The sequence below is a fragment of the Rhagoletis zephyria genome, unplaced genomic scaffold (genome assembly GCF_001687245.7).
Source record: "Rhagoletis zephyria isolate East Lansing unplaced genomic scaffold, Rhagoletis_zephyria_1.1 Rzeph_scaffold_01955, whole genome shotgun sequence".
Taxonomy (NCBI): domain Eukaryota; kingdom Metazoa; phylum Arthropoda; class Insecta; order Diptera; family Tephritidae; genus Rhagoletis; species Rhagoletis zephyria.
The window spans coordinates 71,730-99,143 of NW_016159039.1; the positions used below are offsets into that span (position 1 = coordinate 71,730).

The 27,414-nt window shown below is 32.9% G+C and overlaps 2 protein-coding genes across 4 annotated transcripts in view; one reads left to right on the plus strand and one right to left on the minus strand.

Annotated features, from left to right (window-relative positions):
• Positions 1-16,305, minus strand: part of Usp15-31 (Ubiquitin specific protease 15/31) — a 54,742-nt gene extending 38,437 nt beyond the window's left edge. The window contains exon 1 of the mRNA XM_017619795.1: positions 15,179-16,305. Coding sequence (XP_017475284.1) covers positions 15,179-15,817 — 639 coding nt within the window. The 5' untranslated portion in view covers positions 15,818-16,305. The remainder of the gene's footprint in view (positions 1-15,178) is intronic.
• A 4,373-nt stretch (positions 16,306-20,678) lies between these two features.
• Positions 20,679-27,140, plus strand: LOC108365683 (monocarboxylate transporter 13). Of its 3 annotated transcripts, none has more exons than XM_017619796.1 (7): positions 20,679-20,806; positions 25,111-25,315; positions 25,389-25,655; positions 25,719-25,925; positions 25,992-26,321; positions 26,385-26,550; positions 26,632-27,140. In XM_017619796.1, exons 2-7 carry the CDS (start codon positions 25,235-25,237, stop codon positions 27,000-27,002), a joined length of 1,422 nt encoding a protein of 473 aa, XP_017475285.1. In that variant the 5' UTR covers positions 20,679-20,806; positions 25,111-25,234; the 3' UTR covers positions 27,003-27,140. The 3 variants fall into 3 exon arrangements, with proteins under 3 accessions (XP_017475285.1, XP_017475287.1, XP_017475286.1); XM_017619798.1 differs by lacking the exon at positions 20,679-20,806 and adding an exon at positions 23,377-24,090; XM_017619797.1 differs by lacking the exon at positions 20,679-20,806 and adding an exon at positions 23,377-24,078.
• Positions 27,141-27,414: the final 274 nt, after the last annotated feature.

The following is a 27,414-nucleotide window of genomic DNA, read 5'->3' on the forward strand; positions in this document are numbered from 1 at the left end:
AAAAAAAAAACAATAATACTTTACACTGCTCCTTCTAAACACCTTTTGAACTGTAAAACAGTTATTCAATTCGGTTAACTAACACAATAGAACGGTGTGGCAAATCTGTTCAAAAATATTTTTGAAATAAATCTTTTTTAAACCTCTCTTGGTTGATACTTTATTGAAATATTTCATCTAACTTGTTTATTAAATTTATTTTGACTTCCTGAACAGGTGGCAACCGTCTTAAAAGCAATCTTCGGAATGAAGATTTCTCGTTTGACACCGATATTCAAATATTTCATTAAACTAGTTAATTAAACTGATTTTGTATTTATAAACACGTGGCAACCCTCTTCAAAAATATTTTAGAAACACAGCTTTCTTAAACCCCTCTCATCTGATACCCATATACAAATATTTAACTTGTTAATTAAATTGATTTTAAATGTTTTTAGCAGGTGGCAACAACCTTAAAAGTTATTTCGAAATAAATCCTTCTAGAAGTCCTTTCGTTTGATACCCACATTGTTGTTTTATTTTTTTAGCCTATTAATTGATTTTAACCTTTGAAAAAGGTTGAAACTCTCTTCAAAAAAATATCCTATATGATGATCCAGTTTTCATTCCAATCCGTTCAGCCGTTTTGTGTGTGATTTAACCACAACTTCCAAACTAACACATTTATAATATCAGTAAGATGGATGAGGAACTTCTTTTTTGTCTATAAAGGACGAGAGATGAAGCCAAATCACCTCAACACTGAAACGAGTAGATTAGATGAAGGTGCACTTTTCATTATTTTCCTACCAGAGAGATATACGAATCTGGCAAACCACTTAATAGACCAACAAAATATGTGCACCATATGTGAGTCAAGGATACCCAAGGAGTAGAAAGCAAAGTAGGAAACATCAGTGCGACGACAGATAGGAAGCAGGCCCGAACATTTTCATAAGAAGTTGCGTTTTCTCTGAAATTACTGCAGAAAAGGTTATCGATGCTGCAAAGAGTGTCATTGAACGAAAAACCTTGGGTATGAATTTAAATTCAAACTCTATTGGACTTTTAGTCAAACCTCGGAAAAAATGCTGGAGCAAAATGTTGTTTATCCACTCGAAAGTTAAGAATGTCTCAAAGAGATTGAAAAAAAAAATGCTTTATGCATATTCGAAGATTAGTAGAATCGATCGAGGCTATGTAGTTAAATTAAACCGCTGGCAGAAGATAGCTGACAAATGTAGGCCTGCAACTGGGACATCCAGGTAAGCGGCTCTCCTGGAATTTCTGGAGTCTATATGTATTGTGATGAGTGGCGGGTGCAATCGTCAAATATCTATCTAGGAGTAGAGGTTTAGAGTGAATATCTATTCGCAAAAGATCATTTTAAATTCTTGAAACTAAATTGTGTCTAGAAGATCGAAAAGAAATGGGAAATTTCATATAGAACCACGCAAAATAGACATTCAAAGCATATAAATTCCATATACCTACAGGGTAGTTTGCATGTGGTTCTATGCAAAAAGACAAAAAATGTGGCTGCTAATTTCAACAAGTGTCAAACAATAAATACACATACCACAGCTGTATTAGCGTACTGACAAGCGTACTGACATTTTGTATAAATAGAAATAAATCTAACGCAATGATAACCTCAACGGATTCATGCAACACAGGACCGACACTTGTCACTTATTCATTCATATGCAAAATTTGAGTTGAGCTCAAAGGAACAAGCGAAATAAATTTCATGCAGCTGCTGGCAAACAAAGCTCACGGAAGTCAGCATCATTACGAAGGCTTCATTATTATCATATGTATGTACATGCAAAGGTATGCATGTTTGCACATACAGTATGCGTGATATATTTACATACTGTATGTATATATATATAATATATATATATATTATATATGCATATATGTATGTACTTGAACAACTATAAATATGTATATACATATATGCACTTTTGCTATCATCATTATCTTCAATGCACTGAGGTTTTGTATATTGAAACACACATCAAGTTTAAACTGAGGTGTTAGTTTTAGAATTAAAATTAATTTTACTCGTGCAAGCATGCATATACTATATGGGGGCGTTCCATGCCAAAATGGACGGGGTTCACACTTGATGTGTTTGATTTGTTTGACGGATAAACATAAATAATAAATAAATATGAAATTTGAGCTTAATTAATACATATTTAAAAACTTTACAGCACAAAAACAAAAAGAAATCGATTTAATACTTTTCGAAATATATCGAAAACAACAAGGGAAAATGAAAAAAAAAAAATCAAACATCAAAATTCTTTATGAAGAGAAATATTTTTAATTTTTTTTTTTTAATTTTTCCCATACAAATATTTTGATAAAAAAATTAGTTTTTGAAAATATACCATCTCAAAAAAAAAATGAAATGGGGTGCACTATACAATAATTTGAATTATGATTTTTTTTTACACCGAAGTTGAGTAAAATGAGTAAATTGCAAATTTACAAATTTTTAATTTTTTTTTAGAATTTTTTTGAGTATGCAGTTTTGTAGTCCATTAAAATTAAGAAAGTATTAAATCGATTTGTTTTTGTGCTGTAAAGTTTTTATTTAAGTTTTATTTAAAATTTGTATTTATCCATCAACCCAAAAAATTTTAAACAAATCAAACACCTGAAGTGTGAACCCCCCCCCATTTTGGTATGGAACGCCCCATATGTGTGTATGTACAGATTATATTTGTAAAACAATATTTAATCACACATGTAGGTATGCTTGTTCCATATGTACCGTGAAATTGTGCTACAACTTTCGAACATTTTTAATAACTTTTTTAAGCTGATAAAAGCAACACTAAATATGTATGTATGTACATACATATGCATTTATATAATTAAGCTAGCAAAAAATTACACAGCGCAACAGTATTTTTGGAAGCGGATCGATTCCAACTCAGGATGAAAGACCTAAAACCAAATAGTAAAGCCTCCAAATGATTTTGCATTATCAGGTAAATTTTTTTATGGCTATATTAAGGTTGCAATTTTTTAGCTGAGTATTATTAGAACCTGTGGAGAAGTTGCATGAGAAATAATATTGTAGAACATTTTAACCTATTAGCCGTCTCACGAAAGAGTCGATTCGACACCTGTTTTTTATTGAGTCTAAATAAAATGGCATTTGGTAATCATTCAGCTCCGAGACAATGACCCTGAAATTGCTGAACAGTGTTTTAATGTTTTAATTTTTTGGTAGATTTAGAAAATTGCCACACCTAGAAAAAATACACNTTTCGACACCTGTTTTTTGTTGAGTCTAAATAAAATGGCATTTGGTAATCATTCAGCTCCGAGACAATGACCCTGAAATTGCTGCACAGTGTTTTAATGTTTTAATTTTTTGGTAGATTTAGAAAATTGCCACACCTAGAAAAAATACACATCTGGTAGCCATTTTGAATGTTAAAGCAAGTCCCTGTGCCTAAATTGAGACGTTTCTAATCTTTCTACCTAAATGATGTCTGTATGTATGAATAATGATGATAACTTATAACGTACAAGTATCAGATTTGTGCTGATAACAATAAAAAAAGCTGATAAGAACTGCCGACATTGTATCACTACTTAGTACATACATACATTTTATATATGTATGTATTAGCAAGCAATGCGACCATTAATTGCGAATTTAATTTAGAAGAAGTAAAAGATAAGAAGTAAAAATAAAATAAAATAGAGTGAAATAAAATTTACAAAATTAATTTAAATGGATGGAAATAAAGTAAAAAATAAAAACAAATTAAATAAGGGAAAATAAAATAATACAAAGTAAGATTAAAAATAAATACTTATAAGTATATAGCAAGGTTTCAAAAATCGTGTTTTTGCAAAAATGTAAGTTTTACTGCGGATTCCGGTATTCTCCAGTAAAAATGTTTGTTTTAAAAGATCTTTGTTTAAGGCGACAAACTTCATATTACCCACAGCATTTGTGAGCTTTGCATAGACCGTGCGGCCTTTAAAACGGGGTTTTATTATATCAAAACGAACACGAAGTTTTACACATGTTGAGCTAGACCTAAACACTAAATCTGAACGAAATGTCTAAATTGTGTATATTCCATGAAGATATATGTATATTAGAGGTGCCCTTTTTAAATCGATTAAATCTAAGATCGATTAATCTGACCCTTCCGATACGAATTTTTAGTTTCAATCGATCCGTGAATCGATTCAAAAAATTCGAGAATCGACATTCGATTTTTCCTCAATTTTTGCATATTGATCTACGGTTTATTTCAGAAAATCAATAAAATTTTCAAGAAATTTGAATTGGAGGCTGGTACAAAAAAAAATAATGCGGCTTGACATCTCCTATATTTCTAACTTCTGAGAGTAAACGCCAAAGAATTCATTGACCTGCCTCTCTTTTTTCTCCGACTATAAGGGGCTCCTCGGGGAAGCCTCTTGGAAATATCTCTACAAAAATGATGGCTAATACTACAACAAAAAATCGAAAATTCGGATTTTCCAACTTTATGGAAATTTTCTTAAAAATTTTGCACTCCTGAATTAGTACTTTTAGAAAAAATTTGAGTGAGTATGCAGTTTTACAGCAAATCTTTTTTAAAAAGCGTAAATAGCGAAAACAAAAAAAAAAACTAAAAGGCGTCCGTATTGCAAGAAAAATCTACATGTATGCGTAAGTTCGAAGTAAAACAAACAAATTTTTCTCATTTCTGATCAAAACAAAATTTAAGCATTTCCTTAAGTAGGTTTGATGATGAATTTCACTAAGCATTAAATGACAAAAATTTTAATGACAATATTGGGCATTACGTTCAGCCATTAATGCGAGTCATGCAACATCGCAAAGTGGCATTTTTGGTGAAATGGCAACTTTGCGCAAAAAATTGTATGAACGACCTATCGCAACTCCGGATTGCAAATGTAATTTTTTTTTAAACGCTGCACATAACTGAAAAAGAACACATTTTTATCGTTACATACATTGGCATAAATTTTTTGTCATTTTTTTTTTCAAAGTATTTACGAATTGATAGCTTTTGAACAAATCTGGATATTGAAATCGTTATGAAAAATGTATGTATGTATGCTTTCAAAATTACAAAAATAGTTTGACCAGATCGCTGTGTTCTTTTTCTTTGTAAAAATTAAGTAAAAGGCTTTATTTGTCCAAATATATGAACCGATCTTGGGAGATCGATTTATTTTTTGCTGATTTCTTCCAGCATCGATTATTTTTATTTCAATTCGAATCGATTCAAAAATCGATTTTTTTTTATTCGATCTGGCATCTCTGATGTATATATGATGTAATTTTGGACGAGTTTCTGTCATCCTTTGGCAATTTTGGTTTGGAGGCAAACTGGTTTCGGCGATGTGCCATCTTCAGTGTCATTTTTGTTAAGGTTCTTCCGTGTCTTTCCTTCTGTGTTCAAACAAAAGGATTCTTAACAGTTTTTCGTTTGATACCCATATTTAATCCTTCCTAATTTGACTTTTCCCAACTTCTAACCCAGTTCCGGTATGGTGTTATTAGACCGGTTGATTTCTTCTTCGTTCATTCGCCTTGCATGAATTTTGTGTTTGCTTTATATGATTTGACAGCAATGTTGCCACTTGAAAATATGTTTGGGTACCAAAATGCCAAAGAGGTGGCAACCCTCTTTAAAATATTTTCAAGCTAAAACCTTCTTAAACCTCTTTCATCAGACATCCATATTGTGATACATATTTTAATTACCCAATTCGCCTTATTCAAGTTGAATTTGACTTTTTAAACAGGTGGAAAACCTCCTTCGTGCTGCCATTTCAAAATCATTTTGATTAATACCTATATTGTAATAAATAATTCATTTAACTCGTTAAAAAATGTAATTTAATCGTTTAAAAGCTGGCAACCCTTTAAAATAAAAATAAAACGTCATTGAACATCTATGAACAGTCCATGCCCTTTACTTTGACATCTCGGGTTTGAAAATAGAATGAACTAGATATACGTAAGTGCTACAAAAACACACATACTCAATTTCCAACTGCATTTATGGTGAGTATGAAAGTTGTCAAAAAATAAATTGCATTTTTGAATTCAACTCCTTCAAATTCACTAACAGCCAGTTTCACGAAAGCAATTTATGTGAATTTTTTTTTTTTCTAATTTATTAAAAAACCTGAAAGAAAAAAAATAATTTTTCACTTAAATTGCTGGTGAAACCATTTCAATTTTTGGAAGCATCGAATTAGAAGGTATGGTTTGGGCGAATGAAAACCAATAAAGCCAAAATTTCGCCGCCTTACAAACTTGATGATTATAACATGTCACTGGTTCGCGCTATAAGAGGAGATTCTTGACCTTGACATGATCGACGACAGACATCGTAAGGCCTGTGCAGAATCATTATCATTTTTCTGGTGTCAACGACAACATCGCTGCTTTTTAAATATAAATATGACCGGAGGACCAAATATGACGATTCCTCGACGTTAATAGAAACTAGTACTGTGAATAGGTGGGTGGTCAAAAATTCCACGAATAACACGTGACGTCAGATGATATACCACCTTCAATTCGAATGAGCTACACAAACTGGCATTACATACTATTCACCTTATCTCTACAACTGTATGACTCCCTCTTTATTGACTATCGATCGGTTCAATGTTCACATCAGGACACATATTGCGTAATAACCCACTTATGATGCTTTAGTTGTGTTTTTCCCACATTTTTGCGGTGAAGTCGACATACATATAAAAGTGGCAAAAAGAAAAGCAAAAACATTTATTGCAGATATGTACAAAATGTAAAGCTGCGATCAGCAACGCTTCGTCAATTTGGAAAAAGAGTCGAGAGTCGATCGATGCCATTACAAAGAAGATGATGATAATGATTACAATTGTGCCATTGTTTATCTCTATATTTATTGAATAAGTCTGTGCAACGTCAGAACATGCAACGAAAAAGAAAACGAAGAGCCAATTAACGTCACAAAGAGATGATCTCACAAATTTGAACGATGAACAGAAGAAGGTGTGAGTAAAATCATAGAAATTACGCTAAAAACCAAAACAAAATGAGAAGATAAATACAAAACGAAAAAAAAATAAACTAAAGAAAAATTAAAAATAAAGCAACATGAAACTTTTTAATGAATACAAATAAAATATGAGCGCATATAAAGTGTAAAAAAAATGCAACAAGTGCGAACCCAAAATTAAAATATGTACATGTAATTGTTTTCACTGCGCCAGACAAATGAGCAAAATAATTTCGAAATTTATACTATGTACTTACTATGTATGTATGTATGTATGTAAATTGCTTACACCTAAATAAGTTCTTGTTTTATACGCATTTTTACTTGTGCATTGCAATTGTAACGTGGCAAAGAGTAAATTTCACATTAATTGCCATAAATTGATCCATCAATAATACAGAAGGCGAAATACTACATATATGCATGCACATACATACATATGTGTACTTAAATATACTAATTGTCAGTCAATAAAATAAATATTTCATTGAACTGAACTGGGAGGAAATCGAATAGGTAAAATGAAATAAATATTCGCAAAATTTTGCTATAAACAAAAAAAAAAATATAATAAATGCATATACAATAGGCAAGTTGGAGACGAACTGCGGCGAACGGTAGACCAGTATGGCAAGTAGCGGGCGGGAGACCGTAAAGGGTGACGCTATTCCATACAAGGACGTACGGTGACTAGCGCATGAGAGTTTTGTTAATGCGATCGCTTGCTAGCGACGACTCACTGAAATTAAAATGACTTTGGAGAAATCAAGTATTTTGCAAAATTGTTGTAGTTGTTGTCGTGATATTGACATTAGTTATAAATAGTCGCCGGCGTGTGCTAAAAATCCAGACCATGCATAGCGAGTCGAAGAGCGATAAAATAATCAACAATAAAACTTGTATTTATGTATAGACTTATTTTTACAGTTAGCTGAAACTTATTTTTGTAATTTCACAACTAATGTCGGATTACCATTTGGCTGTAAATGACACAAATTTTAATATAATAAAGGTGAACATTAACAGCGCGAAAGTCTTTCGTAAGACAATTGTCAATTCTGGCAACTATCTTCAAAGCTCTTTACGGTCTTTCGAAAGACAAATTGAAATATTTGCTAACGAGGAGGTCTTGGCGTCATTCTGCTCCCCTTTAACTTAGTCAATAAGTTCTTTAAAAATTAAATTAATTTAAAAAATATGTATGTATATATTTTATTAAAAAAAAAAATGAAAAATAATAAATAAAAGAACATTAAAAAATGAAACTAAAGCAAATCTACAAAAAAAAAACATTTATTAAAACCAAATTAAATAAATAAATGAAAATAATTTAAAAAATTAATTAAATGAAAAAAACTAATTTTTTTCTTTTTAAAACGATGAAATCTAAGAGAAAATTAAATTAAAAAATAATAAAATTAAAAAATAAAACCTTTCTAAAAATTTTATGAAATTGAGAATATGAATAAAAAATAATTTTTCTTTTTAAAATAATAAAATCTTAACAAAAAAAACTTAAATGAGATACGTTTCTAAAATTTAAATGAAATTAAACAATATATATTTTTCTTTTAAGACAATGAAATCTAATAATTCAACGAAAATTATAATTAAAAAAAACATTAATGGCGTGTACGTTTCTACCGAAAAATTTGCCTTTTCATTGCCCTCTCAGCACAAACACTATGAACCGGGCAATGAAAAGGCAACATTTTTTGTAGAAACGAAAGCGCCATAAGTAAAATGAAAATAGCTGTCCGAGGGTTCGAACCAGGATCTCTCGAATGGCACACCGGTGCTTTACTCACTCAGCCATTGCGACCCAGCCAGCAAAATAATCCAAAAATCGATCCGAAAAGGAAAAAAAGTGGAAAAAATGGGGATTTTTTTCCAGTTACCTATTACATTTTCGGATACTTTGACAGTCAGTTTTGCAGCTCTCCAGTATGCTAGTATGCAGCTCTCAAGAAAAGCAAAAACTACATATAAAATAACGTTCAAGAAATGACTAGTAAAATTTCTTGTGTAAAATTTTCTTGAGGCAGTACACAGCTCTTAAGAAATTTGCTTCGCTTTCTACTACGGTTTTCTAAAGTTTTTTGTGAAAAAAGAGCACAAGGCAACCCATGCTTGCAACAGAAATATATCGTCACCTGAAATGCAAAAAGACGTAGAACATCGTAATTGAAATGGAAAAAGTCCTAACTAATATTTTTATATTTTTTTTCATTAAATGATGTGGGAGTTATAATTCCATAAAATCCATCATATCGTTCAAAAACTGAAATTTTAATTTTTTATTAGTCACGACTTTTTGTATCTCAGCGACGATGTTTGTTACGTCTTTTTGCATTTCAGCTGACGATATGCTCGTTTCATTATTTCTTGAGGAAAGAGTGGGGCAACAGGCTGTGAAGTATCAGGTGTCAAAATTCCTTGGATACACACACGAAATAATAGCAATTTTTTGCTTGACCGTTTTCTTGAGAGCTGTATACTGGCCTTAAAGTGTGCGGCAGAAAGGTTTGCACAGACAAGTACCGAAAATTGTAGTGAAACGGATACGTTTTTGGCCGTTTTTTTGCAATTTGTCTGATTGAGGTTTTCGTTCAATGCACTTACACTTACTTCAATGCACTTTACAGATGTTTTTCATGAAAAAAAATTAAGGAAGCTCCTGACGGCATTCGAACTTGGCACCCTCTGGAAGCTAGCAAATAGTGGCACGCTTCTCTGCATGCCCAACCACAGCCGACTACATATAAATGCTTTCAAATGTTCAGCATTAACAAATAAAATACAATTATTGCTTTCAAATAACATCATCTTTATCGAAGATACGAAAAAACGCGTTGGTTTTGGACGTACTTTCATACCCGTACACCCTCAAAATTTACGTTTCTCGGCTGGATTTACTTCCTTTTTTTATATTATTGTTTGTGAAAAAAAAACTTTAAGTTCGAAAATAAGTGATATTTTCAGCAACGACATTCATAGGCAGTCGGTCACCACCTACCACGACTCCCGGCCTATGAATGCCGTGATCGGAGCTCAATCACCACCTGTGGCAGAGACGGAGCTTCAACTGCCCTGGCCCAGTTATGGTCTGGATACTCTAGCGACCTCTAAATATTTTTTCGATTAAAAAAAAATATATATATGGGTATACTTTTTCGATATAGATAGAACAATCCTAGGAGGTGGTAGCAGTCAAGTTCCGACTCTACTCTTTTTGGACCACCCTAATGTACATACATATGAACCGTGGCTTCAGTTATGTTAACTGATAATGAATTAACGCTAAACTTTTTATTAGGGCGGCATTAATAGAAGTTTTAACAAGAACAACTATAACAACAAAAACCAAAACAATAACGAATACAGAGGGACTTACTGACCAAGAAATCAACATATAACGACAATAATAAAAAATTACAAATTACCACAACAATAACAGCAAAAACCAAAATCACAACAGCATTTATTCAAGAAGATATTCACGCATACCAGATATGTTTATACATGCGCATTAGGGTGGTCCTTAAAAATACCAACATCTACAAAATAAAGACATCCACGAAAATTTCAGAATTGTAAACAAATTTGTTTCTAATAAATTTTACATATTATTGAAACTCTCAGAAAATTTTTCAACAACGCTCTATCTAAGAAAACTTTTCAAGAACGCCCTACTTCAGAATTTGATTGAAAATCGCCCTATCTCAGAATTTGATTGAAAAGCGCCCTATCTCGGTTGCCGATTAAAAAAGCCTTATCTCAGCTTATTTTCAATGTATTTTGGTTTAAGATAGGACATTTTTGAACCGAATTCTGAGATAGGGCGATGCCTACATATTTTTTTTTTTAATTTTTGTAGATGTCTGTACTTTGTACGTAAAGCCAAATAAAGGGGTGCACCATTTTGTTGATATTTTAAGGACCACCTTAGTGTGCATACATATAAAATCAATGAACTTCGGAATCACTTGCTGTACTTGTTGCGTGCTATAAGTTTTTCAGTTGTTTAAGTTGATATGAACATTTTTCAAACAATGCAAAAGTGCATAAGTAGTGAAGGCAAAGACGGCGATAAAAAAGCGACGATGACAGCTAAGCCAAAGGAAGGAAAGCGAAAGGCCACATATGTATACGTAAATCCATAAGTTCATACATACCTACATATGTACATACATACATGCATATGTACATATGTACACGTATTAAAAGGGGCGGGAAGGCAATGATGATATAAAGAGACTATGCCCGTTTGAAGTGGGGGTGAAAGTGAAATAAAAAAATATATAAAATAGCAGAAATTCTTAAGTTGTGAATCATCAAACAACGACCACAACAACCAAGTCAACTCATACATATATTGCTGACAGGAATTGTGGTGCATTGTCAAATATGTAATAAAGCAAAGGTGTTAAATGACATTCGGGAGTGGTGTTTTGACCGAAAATAAATATTTAAGTCAGCAAAAGGTGGCGTTTGGCCGAAAAAACATGAATTTGCCAAATTTCTCTTTGGTGTAATGCAGCAAAAGAAAGTGTTGTCAACCCCAAGGAATGATGGATATCACATTGCAGCGTCGCCAAAAGATGTGGTTAATAACACACCTGGCATGTGAGAGAGCTTTATAATAACGATCTAGCGAGCAACTTCCCATAAATTTTTAGGTGTTTTAAGCATTGCATAGTAAAAATAAAATTGGATGCTATATTTACAACTAAAAAAAAAAAAAGAATTAACCAAAACCCAAACTAAAAGGGTTTAACAACCGATGGAAGTTTTGTTGTATTAAAAGTTGCATTTTAAAAATTGAGTCGCTATTGTAATTACCGCAGATTGAAAGACTAATTTGAGAAGGTGTTGCCATCGTAAAGACGATTTCACATTCTAATGACAGTCGTGTCCACGACCTTTATCTAAATACTTACATACAAACATACAGTTTTCCAGCTAATTTTTTTTTTGTTATTTTTATATAAAAATATCGTCTAAAATTTAACCAACACCGTGTAAATCACAGTTTCAAACTTTATACAAAATTTAGGAAAATTCAACAAATTTTCATCAAAATTTCAACTTTTTATTCTGATTTTTTTTTAGAAAATTTTTGGGTATACAGTTTTATAGCCCATGCAATTTAGGTCTAATGAAGAGCAAATTTCAAACGGCTAAAAAATCGAGTTGATTTTTGAGATTTTTTTAGGCTACTTTGCGGTTTTTTTTTTAATATAACAAGCGCAATTTACAAAAACTTACGTTGATATTTTGAAATTTTTTGGCTGACGGTCTCCCGCGTTTTATTTTATAAGAAATTCATACTTATATGAAAAAAGTGCAAAAATCCGTCACCGAGCTTGCACTTCATCAGACTAAAATTGTATGGGTTATAAAAGTGCAAACCAAAAAAATTTTTAAAAATTAAGAATAAAAAGTTGAAAATTTGTTGAATTTTCTTAAATTTTGTATAAAGTGTGAAACTGTGATTTACACGGTTTTGGTGAAAGTTTTGACGATATTTTTATATAAAAATAACAACAAACAAATTTGCTCGAAAAACATTACGAATATTTGAGGAAAATCATTTGGTCATTTGTTTGAGGCACTGTATATGGGCGATTCCAGCGAAAACTCGACCGCGTAAAAAAAAATTAAAAGTCCTATATCTAACTTGGCTGCTCTTTGTAATATACATATACAGGTTATNAAAATTTGCTCGAAAAACATTACGAATATTTGAGGAAAATCATTTGGTCATTTGTTTGAGGCACTGTATATCGCCGATTCCAGCGAAAACTCGACCGCGTAAAAAAAAATTAATAGTCCTATATCTAACTTGGCTGCTCTTTGTAATATACATATACAGGTTATGTAAGCGGATCGTTCGATTTTTCAAAATGAATCAAGTTAAGGACTAGGACTAGATGTGTAATAATGTTTTATTTTTTCTAAAAGAGTAGCTGACAAAACATTTATTTCAAATTATTTATAAGTTATATCAATATTACAATATGGGTATCGATCGAAATGGTTTTAAAAATTAATTACTACAATATTGATGCCAATAAAAAAGGCATTTAAAACCTTTATTTCTAAACTACATGTAGGAACGTTGCCACCCGTCTAAAAAATCAAGTTTAACCTGAATAAAGGCAATTAGAAAATTGAAATATGTATGAATCACGATATGGGTGGCACATGAAAAAGGATATGGTTCCAAAATATTTTGAAGAGGCTTACCACGTGTTTACACAGTTTAGTTCAATGTATGCGATAGTTAGATACCTTACTTCCACATAGATAGCAATAAAAGTGGCTTTGAAACAGCATTATCCCCAAAACAGACGTAACAGGGTGGACACCTGTTTTAAAATTTAAATTCAACGGGATTTAGGGGAATTATATAATATAAATATGTATTAAAATACGTGTGTCAGACGGAGCACGTTTACCAAGGTATCAGTTAAAAAATATATTGAAAAATGTTGCCACCTGTTTACATATTTAAGTTCAATGTGTGCCATAAGTTAAATTAATTACTTCAATATGGATATCAATCAAAACTACTTTGAAGATATTTTATTTCGAAGTTACATGTCGGAGGGTTGCCACCTGTTTTAAAATGTAATTTAAATTTGAATTAAGGAAATCCCATGATTTCCACCTGTTAACAAAATTAAGTTCGATGTATGCAATAGGTTAAATAAACTACTTCAATATGGATATTAATAAAAATGGCTTTGAAGAAGCTTTATCCCTAAAAGACATGTAGCAGGCTTAAAAAGTAAATGCAACTATCAGGAAATATTTAGTTTAAACAGGAAGAATATTAAAGAGGGCTGTCGCTTGTTTAAAAATTTTTGTACAATGGGTAGCACTTGAAATGGGTTTAAAATTCCATCCAATGAAATCAAAATGAGTGAACAGTTTTTAACATAAATGTGCTCTTAATATTACCACGTATTCTTCGTTTAAGTTTAGCGGCTGTAGCTCTGGCACATTACTCCCTATTAGTTCTTTTCACATTCCTCTAGTTGCAGCAGCCCCCTCTAGTTTCTTATAACTTCATATACATTTGTATTGGTTTATAATATCATAATTCCAATCTGTATACAATTTGATAATGGTTTAATTAATAAAATAGGTTATACTTATGTAAGCAAGTTCTTGTGAAAACCCCCAAAAAAGTATTTTTATTACTTCATGGAAATTTGTATACATACATACTACATATGTATTTATTTTGTATTTAAAGAATAGAAACATTAAAAATTAAAAATTTTTCTCATCTATTCGGACAACACATTTATTCTATTGTGCATGCAATTGTAAGTATGTACATTCATAAGTAGCTAGTTTTGTTATGTGTAAGCAAATATATAGTTCCAACAGTAGAGGCGCCAAAGCCTTTTTGCGTCATGTCACTGCTTGACACACATTCCGGAAGCAACATAACAACAATAGGAAAGAGTGATTCGTTCTAAACACCAACAATGCAGGGCAAACACAACCGTGGAAAAATAAACAAAGTAGCATTTTATTGGGCATCCACTCTCCACAATTGCATCAGAAATTTTACAGGCGATTCTATGTTTGTACATATGTATGCCTGTGCAATATGTTTTCACTACTTTACACCATAACCAAACATTGAAGAGGCACTTGGGTTCCAGCTGAAAAGACCAAACAAACGAGGAAGCCAGGCAACTAATACACATAACGGCTCTAAAGAGGCGGTGTCCAAAAAACGAAATACAACAATGGGCAGTGTACGCAAAGAAGTTATACTTATTCTTAGTATGCGTACGTAGGAGACTATAAGGCGACGTTTATAGAAAATTTATGAAAATAAGTATAACTGGTATATACTAACTTGTAATAAATTATTTTACAATACATATGTTTATGTTATTGTTAAAAGCTTCTTAAAATATTTTAAAATTGATATGTATGTATGTAGGCACATTATACCTATTCGCTATTGACATTGGGTCAAACTTTTTAAAATTAAATTTTTGCTAAAAATTACATGAAAACAAGTAAGAAAGTCTAAGTTCGGGCGGAGCCGAACATTAAATACCCGGCGCAAGTATTAAATATGTTTTTTCACCTTTCCGAAACCTNCTTACCCCAACATTAATTGACGTGCTGACATGCTGTGCAATACGATTTAGAAACTTCCTGAATGATGAGCGCCTTAGAACACGATTGGAATTGGAAGCAGCGGCAGTGTTGCTAATCTCATTGCCACCGGAAAGTGGTTTGCCATTTATTATTTTCTGTTCCACTGCTTTGACAATAACATCTCTTTTTATTCTACCGCCAGTTTTAGATTCATCAGAACCGCCAACCCCACTGTCGTTGCTACCATTAGCATCCTTAGAAATGGCTTCGTAGCTGCTCAGCGAAACAATGCTACCGGCGCGCCCACGACCCCCACCAACACACGACGATATCGCTATGTTACTGCCACCAGCACTGCTGGCGTTTTCTACTGCTGAAGTGGAAGTTTTAAATTTGCGCGACCACCGGAAGGGATTTCGAGGCATGGAGAAAGCTCGACGTATTTTCTTGGCGGCATTTGTGGCTGCAGTCGACGTTTGAGAGGCAGGCATAATTATCACTTGCGGCGCTGCCGATGCTATCGGAAGTTGTACATGTTGCAATTGTTGGACCGTGTCAGTTGTTGTGTTGAAGTTTTGATTGTTGTCCGAGGCTTTCATCGGGGCAGCAGGCACATCCCCAAGCGTTTGCTCTTCTGTGCCCATCTTAAGTTTAAACTTTCTTCTATGTGTTTTACATCAATTGATTTATTTTGTCAAATTACTATTAGCAGCGACTGCAGCATTCCAAATCCTCACTATATTAATTGTTTTAATTGACACTCATCTATAAAAAAATTGTTTTCATTCTTTTGTTCGTATTACCAATCTATTTTTTACGTTTCTCTTTCGTCCACTGTTTTGCCCTTTTTTCTATTTCTACCGACAGCACGAAAATTTTCCGCTTTGCAATTTTTCACCCCTCTTTTTTTCTGTATTTTGCTTGCGCGTGAACACCCAAAAATGTGGCGCACTACAATCACAAAATTAATTGAGCACTTCAAAATGCATTAATTGCATTTGTTTCTATAGCTAGCTAAATGATATATTTTCACAATTATCTGCAAAACTTTTTCTGCCCTAAATTCAATTTACAGCGATTCGATTTTTCCTACAATTTTTCGCGTTCTCACCAGTCGCGCACCGAAATCCACAATGAAGCGAAAGAAATGCAACAAAAAGATTACAGCGCCGTCAAAGATTTTGCGGCGGCGCAAGTTGCCAGACTCGAGCACTGAATCAAGGGTTGCATTGGGGAAAAATTTAGCTGGAGAATTAAAAACTATTCCATAAATCTTGATTATTTTACTGTAATTTAATTATTTAAGTTGTGAAGAGCAATCTTGCCCCACAAAGAGTTGGAAAAGTATGAAAATTTCGTGTATAAATGGGAGTCACAAAAGCATGAAATCGGGTGGCATCTCTACGCAGTTCTAATTGGATTCGTTGTGGGAGAAAACTGACGTGTTCCAAGCAGAGTTGATTTGTGAGACTAGTTAAAGTCTCCAAAGTGTTATTGTTGCCAGACTTCAAATGTGGAAGATTCGTAAAAATTGGATTAAGTAATTTTATTAAATATTCGTTTGAGAGCGTTGAAAAATTATGAGTTTCGATCGAGAATCAGTTGCGAGCACAGTATATACAGTAATAAACCTTTGTGAATACTCCTCGGGGGTAAAATCTGATCAGCGTTGATAATGAGAAGGAGCATGCATTTTGTTCATTCAGAGTAGAGTAGCACAACTCATTACTGTGTAATAATAACCGAAATTAATTGCAAAAGTGTAAAAACATTGCAAATTGTCTATTATTATAGATACTAGTACAAATTATCATAGTTCAGTGTATAACTTGTTATATTACACCGTACCAATGAACATAAATATCAAGAAGGGGCAACTCGTTATAATTGTAGCGAAAGTGAGTAACAGGGGCGTGCCTTCTCTTTTGCTCTAGTAAGTTTTTTAATTGGATGAAAAGAGAAGGTACGCCCCTGTTACTCACTTTCGCTACAATTATAACGAGTGGTCCCTTCTTGTTATCTACGTTATTTGACCGTACTTGATAATAAACTGTTAAATGCTGAAAACGCTTATAATTTGTAGANTTCGATATGGTAACAGGCTTTCGATATGGTAACACTGCAACGTTGTTGACGTGTTTGTAATCGCTCTGCGGAAAATTTTTAAAAAACAGCCGAATTGTTGTGATTTTAACCAGCGTTAGAGCCAGTGACTTAAATAGCGAAGTGCTAATAAACTGTGCTATTTGCAAGCACAAAAATTTGTTTCATTTTGATTAAACAAACAAATAAATATAGCTAGAGACATAAAAGTGCAGTGAGGTGACAAAAACAATAAGGCGCGAAAATGGATAAATGCCATAAGTGCAAGAATCCAATTCGCGGTGACAGCGGAATCCGCTGTGATGGTGTGTGTGGTAAAGNTTTATAGATGAATATTATAGTTAACCTACATTTTAATCATAAATAACACATAATTATGTGTATTTTATCCTCGAAAGGAACATTTCTAATCATGAGGCGAAATTCCCCACAGTAAGTGTTTCCGTGCGCGCAAAACGAAAACGCTGCACACAACCCAAAAGTACTCCTCGGGCGCCAAATGGTGAAAAACTGCGAAAAGGTTTATTACTGTATATACTGTGGTTGCGAGCGAACATTCTGTTAAAGTGTGTTTGTATTCTTCAACTTTAACTCGGCGCAGGGTTGCACGAAAAAAGTTGCTTGGCTAAAAATATCAAAATACGAAAAATTATCCAAATATTCGCCATAAAAAGGTGTTTACATTGTTCAACTCTCTGCTTTCTATTTTTGGTTGAATGGCCTTTCAACTAATCGATTTCAACGAAGTTGGTCGCCAGCCAACATTTAGCCATTCAACTTTTTTTTCGTGCAACCCTGCATTGAGTTGAACGAAAATGTTGAACGCAAAGTTGAACAATGCACACACTGCTTTACTGATGCCTTTTGTTTCCGTATACATTATTCTTAGTGTTGACAACCCTGTGAAAGTAAAGGCTCGTAATCTTGCAGCCAAAAGTATGCAATAGTCTGTTATTTCCGTTATTCTACCGGAAATGATTGATTTTATGAATGAAGGGAACTAGAATAAACTGCCAAAAGTTTAATGACGGCTGTGTGTTGCATTGTCGTCGGCAAAATATTTATTTACATTAGACCTATGTATGTATGTACTAATTGAGTATCTGTGGCTTGTAGTCCGTCGTTTTCAATGTGTTGCAGCATAATTCTTCATAGCGTAGAAAGTACTCGTAATATTTGAACTAAAATGTAAGAACATATAAGAGCTTACAGCAAAATCGTTCTCCTACAATTACGGTGACCAGATTTCTGTGGCCAAAAATCGGAAAAAAAGACATAACATCTTTTAATACAGTTTTATTTAAAACAGAACAAAGAGAACAAACCTGAAAAATTATCGCAAAAATGTATACACACAATAAATATGTACGATGACGAGAATGCAAATAGCGAATAGACATTTTAGCAAGTTTTGGCTACTTTTCTTTGTTTAAAATGTGTTTGTTATTTTTTTATGAAAATATAACTTACCATATAAAAAAAACCTGTAAATCAAAATTTCAAACTTTGCAACACATTTATAAAACTTAAACGAATTTCAACAAATGTTGATCAAAAGTTTAAATATTTTAAACAGATTTTCTAGAATTTTTTTGAGTATGCAATTTTGTAGCCCATTAAATTGTTGTATAAAAAGTGCAAAATTGAAGTAGCTTGGTCTTATCGTTGATTTTCGGAAATTTTTTGTTCGCGCATATTCCTCCATACAAGGTACATATGTATGTCCAACCCTTGGTTCAACCATTTATTTTTGTGTATAGAGAAAATGAGCAACATCTTCCACAAAAAAAAAAAAANATGTCCAACCCTTGGTTCAACCATTTTTTTTTGTGTATAGAGAAAATGAGCAACATCTTCCACAAAAAAAAAAAATGCCAAAAAATCGACGGTAAGTCCAAGCCACTTAAAATTTGTACTTTGAATTGAACGGGCTACAAAGCTGCATACTCAGAATGTTTCTGAAAAATCTAGTAAAGAGCTCAAAATTTTCTCAAATTTTGCTAATTTTTGTGCAAAGTTTGCAACTTTGACATACATACATGGTTTTTGTTAGACAAAGAGCTATTATTTCATAAAAAAGTAATAAACATTAAATATGTAATACCAAAGAATGCTAAAATGTCTTTCCCAATTTATGTTTTTTTAGGGAATTAATATTTTTTATAATTTCACTAAATTCAAGTTAGAATCGTTTTATTGAGAAACAAAAAAAAAAATGAACAAATAATTATTCAAGTGATTTTTATGCAAAAACACAAAACCGACTTCAATGCTAATATAAAAATTTAAGATAACCGTTAATTTCTTAATGATCCAATGATCGGAACTAAACCAAATTGGTATGGGTGGTACCTTTCCTTTATAGAAATCGGTTAAGGTGGTCCAATTTTATGTGGTAACATACATAACAAAAAAAATATTCTGACGAATCACCTCCTTAAAAAAAAATGGGAGAAGAATGATAGACTCCAACATAGCGATAGTATCAGTTTGACAGAATAAAACAAAATCAAAGATAATAGAAAATAAGGATGCTGGCTATGGTTATGGCTCCCGTATATTCTATGTTCTTTGTGATAACGACTGTGCTGTCACGTTTGTACGAAAAATTATTTTTGGGCCAGATTACTATTATTAAATTAATAAAGAAAACACTGAAAATCGGGACTTAATCGGTGCAAATATGAAAAATCGGGACACTTATACGTCCCGACTTTTCAAAAATAGTCAGCTGGAAAATTTTCTTAAAATCGTAAAATTTATTGTATTAGCTATAACTTTAATTCATTTATTATTCCTTCATCGAACAGGTTCAAATAAGCCAATTGGACTAAATTTAAATATTGATAAAATTTCATTTCATCCTTATTTTTCTTATAGGGACATTGTAGGATTTGTTGTGATAATTATAAGTCTAATTATTTTAACACTAATTAATCCATACTGTCCCACCCAAATCGGGACGAATGGTCACCGTACTGCATATCGAGGGCTTACATATATTCAATACCCTTTATCTGCAATTTCCACAAGATTCTGATATAAAAATCCACCTAAGAATTAATTGTCATTGACGCTGTTAATGCTGACCTTATATATAGCTTGCTGGTCGAATTTACTATTGAATTTCAAAGTTAGAGTCAGCACAAGTAATGACAGTTAAGTCCCAGATGGGTTTCAACTTCAGAAACTAGTTTTTCTGAAAATTGCATATATACGATATTGAATATAAGCCCTCGATAATGTGAATTAACCAGAATGGTTTAAGGCAGAGTTCTAAAATATTTTGTTTGTTGAGTTGCGACAATCTTACGTTAAATAATCGCTATATGCACATGTTGTTTACAAAAGGAACACAATGACAGCGTGCACCGCGCTCTATAAAATCATCTCACAATCGCAAGCTAATTTCATTCAGTCTGGAACTTTTAAGCGATTAGCGCGTATCAAGTGAATTAAATACAAAATAATTCGGAAAACCAGTGATCTGCTACCTATAAGACAGAAGCTGTATGGGCAGACTTTTAAATGTGAGTTTTATAAATGATGATAAATATAAAAAAAATACATATCGTCGTTTAAAGTACAAAACCGCGTATCGCCATTTTGAAAAACCGCGTAACGAACATTTACTGCCAAAAATTGGATTTGCTTACACAAGCTCTTGGCTCAAGCTTTATCCATTCGTCCTGAAACAATCTAGCCAAAAATGCGATTGCTTTATAAAAAAGAGAACCATTTTGAAAAATGAGGGTTTTTACTCTTTAGAAAATAATTTATGAAACCTCACATACGCGGTTTTGAATTTTGTTGATACGCGGTTTTGTATTTTAAACGACGACATGTACATATGTATGTGTGAACTGACTTAAAACAACTCTTATGACCCTTTATTTTCAAAAAAAAGATGGCCTAGAGAATTATCTTCACCAGTTAAAACAAATAGAATGTTATCTTCTTATATCTTTATGGAATCAAAATACAGACAAAACTAATTTCACAACAACAAAGCTTTAACACCTCTCCATTTTATTTGAGCAATTTTTGCATAATCAAATAAAAAACACAGTAAAAATTAATAAGAAAATAAGAGTATACAAGTTGTGTTGATTTAATTTATAAATTGACGTTTGTTTATCCCACAGAGAGTGCATTGGTGATATTAGAAGGTGGAAGGTTACGCAGACTCCGAACAGCGGTTGTATTTTTATGCGAAGCGAAGAAATACACTCGGAAGAAAAAAAAAACTTTTTCTCTGTTTTTTAGTTTTTGATTAGCAAATACCCGGCGTGTTTCGCTGCGCTTTAAAAGTACTTTTGTGTTGTTTGATACCCGTATTGTTATATTTAATTTATTTTATCAACTTAATTAAATAAATTTTTTTCAATTGGTGGCAGCCCTCCTCAAAAATATTTTCGGCAGTAAACTTTCCTAAACCTTTTCAGTTTGATACTCATATTGCAATATGTAATTTATCTTATCAATTAAATTAAAATAAAATTTTAAACATGTGGCATCTTCCACAAAACTATTTTCGGCTGTAAGCCTTCTTTAACCTTTGACAGCCATACTGCTATATTTGCTTGATCTTATCAATTTACTTAAACTGCAATTTTCAAACAGATGGCAACTCTCTATTATTTTTCTTCCTATATTTTAAGTTAGACCCCTAGCAATAAATTGGTGAAAAGTTTATTCAATTTCAAGCATCAGTTTTCGAGTGTTGCGCGTACAAACATACATACATACAGACAGACAAACAAAATTTCTAAAAATTGTTTATTTAGCTTCTATTGTTCTAATAAAGACCCCTCATATTAATTTTTCTTTAATATCTTTAATGTACAGATGTATCGACCTGTTACAATTTTATTATATGTATAAATGTTGCGTTGAATAGGGCTTGAACTCAGGCCCTGCGGAATGGTAACGCCCGCCGCTAACCACTGCCATCGACAATTACATTTCAGTATAAATTTTACGGGAATCTATAACTCTTCTGGTACGATTTCCTTAAATCGTCGTTTAACTACCAACCTGCCGTTGTTCGGTCTAACTTAACTACCATGCGAATTTCTTCATAGAACTTTCAATGGGCACATGGACTAAATTGTTTAAATAAGATACAACTTGCCAAAAACGACCTTTTGTTTTTAATTTTTTTTTTTTTTTAGCAAGCCGAACTTGATTGGGGACTTTCCCCATAAATCAGACATTTAACGCTTATCATTATTTATTCAGAATTAGAGCACGATGGGGACTTTTCATAAAACTTTCACTAGCATTTATTTAATTCGCCGATTATAAAAACTCCCCTAGCTTGACCTAAATTTGACATCAAAATTTCATTACATAAACTGAATAGACTTTTTGTTCTAATATACAATTAATCCAATTTGTTGGTCACGTACAGATTATTTGCTGATTCTAATTTTTTTTAAAACAAAACAAAATTCATACTGCAGATTATTGGGCCCACTATACATATTTGCCTTTAAAATATAAAGCCAACAGATTGCCAGAAAAATGTGTCGAGTATATACTAGTTATATATTTGCTATAGAAAAATAAAGCATTAAATTGAGCTGATAACGAATGACGGGTGTATTATGGAAATCCACTTTTAAACCAGCTCAAACTGGATTTCCTAGAAAGCTCACAATCGAATTGGACCTGGTCGCCTCGCACCGTCTATCTGACCACTGACAGTGAGTGCTACATTAGTCAAAATAATGATGTTATGTTTTTTTTTCTTTTTTTTTTTTTGAACCGTGCATAATATACATATGTACATATGTACTTTTGTAAAAAAACATAATGCTGATAACGGTCAACACACAAAATGTATTGAAAAACTGAGTCTGACCGAGGCGAACAACAGCATGTTACCCGGCCTGAGTCTGAGATTTATTGTCAGACGGTGGTATTGATTTATTTATATACGTATTTACAAATGTAATAACATAGGACTAACCGGATTGAGCTGGTTTTGTAAAGATAATCTCGGGGGAATCTGAACTTTTGAACATGATGTAAAAAAAAAAATACATATGCACATATATAAAAAGTAGTGCTGATCACTACTTATTGATTGAGCTGCTCAGCTGCGAAGAGCTTAGGTTAATTCTTAAAATAGCTTTAAAAATTAATTAAAAGTATATTTCTTTTACTTACGATTTGCTTAGAGCTAGGCGAACTTACCCTTGCCCGTTAGATGTCGCAAAAACCAATATGGCTAATTGGTAGAGTTGCTATCGCTTTTTGTTGCATAAACCGGTTTCGCTTTCGGTTTCAGTTTCAATGAAATTTGCATTTCAAATACTGTCAGCGCTTATAAAGAATATTTAAGTAAAAGAATAAATAAACTTTGTTCTATAATTCAAGTTTCACATTCCCTGTAAATTGTATCAATCGCCAGTGGCTTTACTACCTTATTTTTGTCATAGTTGATTAAAACACACAGTTTTCAAACGGCGCTTCTTTCATAAATACCAAATAAAACAGCAGCAAAGAATAAATAATACTAGGAAGACTCCAGTTTACCGTACGTTCTCTGAATTTATATAATCCAAATGGAGCTAATAAAATGTTACTACAAAAGGATATTATTCAACTGGTAGGCTTGGCAACTCTTCATTTTGCTTTTTCCTGTACTTCCCTTGGGGGCTTGCGGCCATTGTTTACTTCGCATTTAGTGATAAAAGTAGTTGTTTTATGAAAAAATAAACAAAAAGTAGTGAAAGCATAAGCCGACAATTATACAGCTTTGAAAATGTAAACAAACGAGAGCTCCTGAATGCGTGTAAGTTTTTTGGTAAATTTTTTTCCAAACTAGTATTTACAGATAAAATTATTTTGCTGAATATGTACATATGTATGTACTATATGGAGGTGTGTACGTACGTATGCATATACAAACTTAAGTATAAAACAACGACTCTAAATATGTATACATAAGTAGATGTATATAAGACCATAAATATATTTATTTTAAATAGTACGTACATATGTACATAAATACATATAGAGTGCCTCAGTTTAAGATATTTAATTCAGCAGGTCTATTGATATCGGCTCAGCTATTCTATTTTTAGTCATACATTTTTACGAAGGACATATGTAAATACATATATGTATATGTACATATGTATGTACATGAATATGCATTTATGTATGTATGTAGCATTTACAAGCAAATATGAACATACATATGTAAGCGACTTAAGAGTGTTCGTTAATTAAAAATAAATAAATTTCAATGCAAAATTTCAGCTGCTTAGCAGAGCATTGGCCCAAAAAATAGAGCTGTTTGATTTTTAACAATACCTTGCCCCAGATCCTCTGGTGTTTGTGAGTTTCGAGCTTGTAACCAGATCTAGATATGTGGATATTCAAACCTAATCTGCTTTGATCCGCTGAAAGTACTATGCAATACCGATTAATTTATTAAGCTTGTACAAAGAACATTTGTTTACTCGCACTTTGTCACCTTTGTACGAGCTGAATATGAAAATTTAATTCAATTATCCAAATAGCCTTTGCTACTAGACACACAAATACATACATGAAATGATTTTAAATAGTTGAATATCTGCGCAATAAATTAAGTACATTCCTACTACATTTTAGCTAAACATCGCAAAGCCTCATTATTGTATTATGTTTTTTACGAAATTTCCCATGTCGCTTATCGTGCTTGAAGATAAGTGATACGTATATGTATGCTGATACGCAGGTTGATATTTATTTCTTGCAATAAAAGATGAATATCTCACGTCATGACGTGAAGTCTAGATGTGCACTAGTAGCGCTAATTTTATATTCTTTATTTCAGTTGGCAAGTTCTCAGCGAAAACAATTGACGATCGGATAAGCACAAAACAAAATAGTGTAGCCTTTTACTATTTGAGATTTTAATTTTGTAACACAAGCAAAAAATATACTCAGACAGTGAAGACATGGATACTGCAGAGACAGGCATATCTGTGCCAGATGGCGGATGGGGTTGGGTGATTGTGCTTGCCGTTGCATTGATTAATGTGAGTAATTTTTAATATGGGAAATAATTCCAATCTTAATAAATATTTACTTTCAAACTAACTTTTATGACAGATGACCAATACATACATACACTCCGTTTTCGGTTTGCTCTTTGGTGCCAAATTGCATAGTATGCAGGAACATACCTTTACCGCTGCATTAATTTTGAACTTGAGTAGCTTGACCTTGAATTTTTCTGGTTTATTTATTGGTCCAGCCATTAAGGCATTTAAACCACGCAAGGTCGCAATTACAGGCATTTTACTAGTATCTTGCGGATTGTTCCTTTGTGCATTTGCAGGAGAGAGTTGGCATCTCATTGTTGGCTACAGTTTATTTGTAAGTGAATGCAAATATTCGACAACAAAAAAAATAAACTAATCAAAAAAACATTAATTGCAGGTTGGCCTTGGATTCGGGTTAATTACGCCAGCAACATTTATGGCCATAAATTCGTATTTTAATGCAAAGCGCGGCCGCGCTGTAGGATTAGCGTTGGCTGGTGCTGGCGTAGGACAGGTGACGATGCCACACTTAGTGCGTTTACTTTTAGATAGTTATGGTTTTCGAATCACAGTTCTGGCCCTGTCTCTAATTTCGCTTGTTGGCGTAAGTGTGCTATAAAACATTAACTCTTTCAGTTAGTAAAAACCAAATCTCCCGTGTCTCCTGTAGCTTGTGGGTGCCGCTTTGCTAAAGCCATTTGCAGCACCAATCAAACATAATAATCGACAAAGTATACGTCCGTTGCTATCAACTGATGATGAGAAAGCAAAAACTTGTCCGCCGCAGTTTGAAGCGCATGTGGTTGAATCCACCGATTTGGCAAAGGCGGAAGAAGCACATAGACGGGAGAGTTGCTGCAGCAAAATGAGCCATCGTCTGGTGCAAGCCATGGATTTAGAACTGCTTAAAGATGTGACATTCTTGAGCATTATCATCGGTATGGCACTGGTATACACATCCACCATGCAGTTTACTATGCTGTTTCCGCAGTTCTTGCAGGTTGGCGCAATTATCTTATCTTTGTAAAAATTCTATTTAACTTTTCATTTCATATTTTTTTAGAACTCCGTTGGCTTCTCTTCATTCAATACAGCAACTTGCATGTCTGCTATAGCTGGCGCTGATATTACATGTCGACTTTTATTACCCTGCATCACTGACAAGCTTAAAATACCCTACCGCGTTGTATTTCTGTTGGGCACAATGGGCTTACTCATTTCGCGTGCTGGTAAGCTTTTCTCACAATATGCTCCGAAATGCATTTATTCATTGCCTTACAATACTTTTATTCTATTATTATTATTTTTAGCTCTAGCCGAATCGATGGACATGGCAACAATCATAGTGATGTCAATTTTCTGTGGTATGACAAAATCTGCGACGGTGTTGAATAATAATTTAACGATTTCAAGTTACTGCCGTCCGGAAAAACTACCAGGTGGTTTGGGTTTAAATATGATTGCTAAAGGTGTGCTCGTTATTACTGTTGGTCAATTACTCGGATGGATACGTGATTACACACATTCTTACATACTGAGTATGCATGCACAAAATATTTTACTACTACTGGTAGTGTTAGTGTGGACGCCAGAGCTTTTTTGTCAGTACAAAAAACATCGTGAAGCAAAGCGGGAGGCAGCCGCCAAAAGAGAACCGTATAAAAAAATGAGTTTCTGCTAAATTATAAGGAGTTTTTATGATATACGATTTTTAGCCAGTATTAACTTCATGAACATTTTATTTCAACATACACAATCTCACACTGATAGTTTTTAAATTTGGATCATTAAACTGTCATAATTTCATTCACATATTTTACATTTAAGGACTAAAGCTAACTTTTCTTTTAAGATACGTCGCATTTTTAGCTTAAAGAAGCCTGAAAGAAAATGATGTTTGATGTGATCTATTAATATCTAGGAATGTGCAATTACTAGTAAGGCATAAATAGGAACGTGTATGAAAGATATCATATGCATAAGATTAGATTTGTACTTTAGATATAAGCTTTTTTCAATTGAAACTGGAAATGTATATTAATTTGGTAAATAAACAAAACAGTTACACCATAAAAGAAGAAGTTTAAAATGTC

Excerpts from the sequence above, each read along its gene's own strand:
- LOC108365683 (XM_017619796.1), top strand. The coding sequence starts at position 25,235 with ATGGATACTGCAGAGACAGGCATATCTGTGCCAGATGGCGGATGGGGT. Across the intron at positions 25,926-25,991 it reads CTCTAATTTCGCTTGTTGGC|CTTGTGGGTGCCGCTTTGCT; the intron begins GTAAGTGTGCTA and ends TGTCTCCTGTAG. Across the intron at positions 26,322-26,384 it reads TGTTTCCGCAGTTCTTGCAG|AACTCCGTTGGCTTCTCTTC; the intron begins GTTGGCGCAATT and ends ATATTTTTTTAG.